The sequence below is a fragment of the Lactuca serriola genome, chromosome 9 (genome assembly GCF_051521515.1).
Source record: "Lactuca serriola cultivar US96UC23 chromosome 9, Lser_US96UC23_V15, whole genome shotgun sequence".
NCBI lineage: Eukaryota > Viridiplantae > Streptophyta > Magnoliopsida > Asterales > Asteraceae > Lactuca > Lactuca serriola.
Genome location: NC_136416.1, coordinates 162,135,894 through 162,138,318, shown reverse-complemented (window position 1 = coordinate 162,138,318; position 2,425 = coordinate 162,135,894). Strand labels below are relative to the sequence as shown.

The 2,425-nt window shown below is 38.8% G+C and overlaps 1 protein-coding gene across 1 annotated transcript; it reads left to right on the top strand.

The window, feature by feature from the left end:
* The first annotated feature begins 868 nt into the window (after positions 1-868).
* LOC145073612 (ethylene-responsive transcription factor 3-like) lies at positions 869-1,965 on the top strand. Its single transcript, XM_079020150.1, has one exon. It carries the CDS (start codon positions 1,166-1,168, stop codon positions 1,823-1,825), a length of 660 nt encoding a protein of 219 aa, XP_078876276.1. The 5' UTR covers positions 869-1,165; the 3' UTR covers positions 1,826-1,965.
* Positions 1,966-2,425: the final 460 nt, after the last annotated feature.

Below are 2,425 nucleotides of genomic sequence, written 5' to 3'. Positions count from 1 at the left end.
GGGCCTTAGAGGCCTTGTAGTTAGGCTTTGATGCCTTTTTGGGCTTTAATGGATTTGGGCCTTAGTGGGAAGGAGGCCCATTGAGGTAGGGGTAAATGAGCCCTTTTTGCCTTAATTCAAGAATTAGGGTTTTGGACTTAAGTTCGAGATCATCACTTTAGAAGAAGAAGAGCAATCATAGGAGAAGAAGAAGTCATTCATTCATGAAGAAACCCTAAACTGATTTTTAAAGGAGGAATATATCATTTACTATTTTGTCAATAATTATTATGTCATGTCATAATAGTTAAGTCAAGTCATCATTTAACATGTAAGAGTCAGTTACTAGTGGGTAATATTTGAACAAAACATATAGTTGATGTTTTTTGTACAAAAAGTTTACTTGGACGATGTTTTTTGAACATACTAAACTTGGATGATGTTTTTTGAACGATTTTGAAACATAGTTACCCCTTTAAGTCATTTCCTCTTGCTTTTTTTTCTTTACTTATTTTTTACCAGTATTTTCCCATTACCACAAGGTCAAATTTGAACACAAAATGTACTTTGTTAGTGTTTTTCGTACAAATGCATTGCTTGGATGATGTTTTTTAGACACACCAAACTTAAATGACATTTTTTTAAACGATTTTGAAACATAGTTACCCATATAAGTCATTTTCCCTAAATAGAAAACATGTTCTACACACAAATTTCACGAATGCAAGGGTATTTTGATATTTTAGAATTTAGAAAGGAGTATCTAATGTAAATGGATAAAGTGGTTGCAACCAGAAAACAATTATTGGTGCCACCCTTGTTCAAAACAAATACGAGGGTATTTTAGTCTTTTAGAATACGCCTCGATTATTTCCAATCACAATAATTAAAAATTGAAAATGAATTGAAAATCAAGAATAGGGGGAAAGGGGGCAGAACCTCCAAATTAGGGTTCATATCACGACCGATAGGAAAAAAGCAAACGTAAACCCTAACCCCAGAAGACCAGAGATTCAACACGCGAAATCCATCTCGATTTGCGTTTCACAGACGCAGACAAGAAATCGACAGGAACATAAGGGGGAAATCTAGAGATTAGAGGCTCAATCAACTGTTTGTTGGTGATCTTCATCCATCGTCAACACCCTTTTGTTTGTTCTTTTCATTTCCAAGAATTTGATCGGTCATGCGAGGCGGCAAAGGAGGAGCTGCGGCGTCTAAGGCGGCACTTCCGGTGACCGTCGGATCGGGATCGGGAACAGAAATTAGGTTTAGAGGGGTGAGAAAGAGACCATGGGGTCGATTCGTTGCAGAAATTAGAGATCCATTGAAGAAGGCCAGGGTTTGGCTTGGTACCTTCGATTCGGCGGAGGATGCTGCTCGTGCTTACGACGCCGCAGCTCGGACCCTCCGTGGAGCTAAAGCGAAGACGAATTTCCCCTTAACGATTGCGTCAACGGCGCAACATCAACAAAACCTTAACGATCGCCATCCTTTCTTTGACTCTCCGGAGCACGAAATTATCGTACCTCAGAGGCCGACTTGTAGCGGTATGAGTAGCACCGTGGAGTCTTTCAGTGGCCCAAGACCGCTGACGACGGCGGATGTTGTATTACCTCGTGTACATCACCCTCAGAAGCAACCAGCGGCCACCGATAGTTGTTGCGATTACTGCGATTCTTCTTCATCTGTTGTGGTTGATGAAGAAGATGCTGGGGATATTGCTTCTTCTTCGTTTCAGAAAACCATGCTGCCCTTCGATTTAAACATGCCACCTCCGGTTGATGACGTCCCCTTTGATTCTCCCATAGGCGATGACCTTCACTGCACAGAGCTTCGTCTTTGAGGATGAACATCTATTTGATGTCTCAATTTTTTTATATTTTTCTGCAGAAAAATGTCTTCTCTTACATTTGACATGGTTAAGCCTTCATTAAGATATATAAGTGAGCCTTATCTGATGAATGAATATGATGTTGTGAGCAAGCTGTTCTTGATTTCTTAAGTAAGCTTATAAAATCTGATAACTCTCTTGATGTCAAATGTTTCTTCTTGTCATTCTGCTTAATCTAAAAATGGAGGATTGATTTCTCAAAGTAACTATCGATTTGTTTCCTTTGACTTTGCTCTATACTTATATACTTGATTTAATCTCTGTTCTTGCTAGTTCTTGTGTTACAAACTGTAGTTATCTCCATGCTATATGCTCTTTCTATTGGTTTACATTCTATATAGTGTTGTTTGTTTTCCCACTTGATTGGCTCGAAATTGAGTAGATGGTTTTGAAGAAGAGAAATTTGAAATGTCGTGGAATATTTTGGTAATCCTTTCGTTTTCATTCTTTAAAAGACTTGAGAACAAGGTGTTTGAGGGATCTTGATAAATGCATCTTGTTTGTGACATCAATGTTGTTTATGACACCCATGGGAGGAGAAGAAGATCGAGG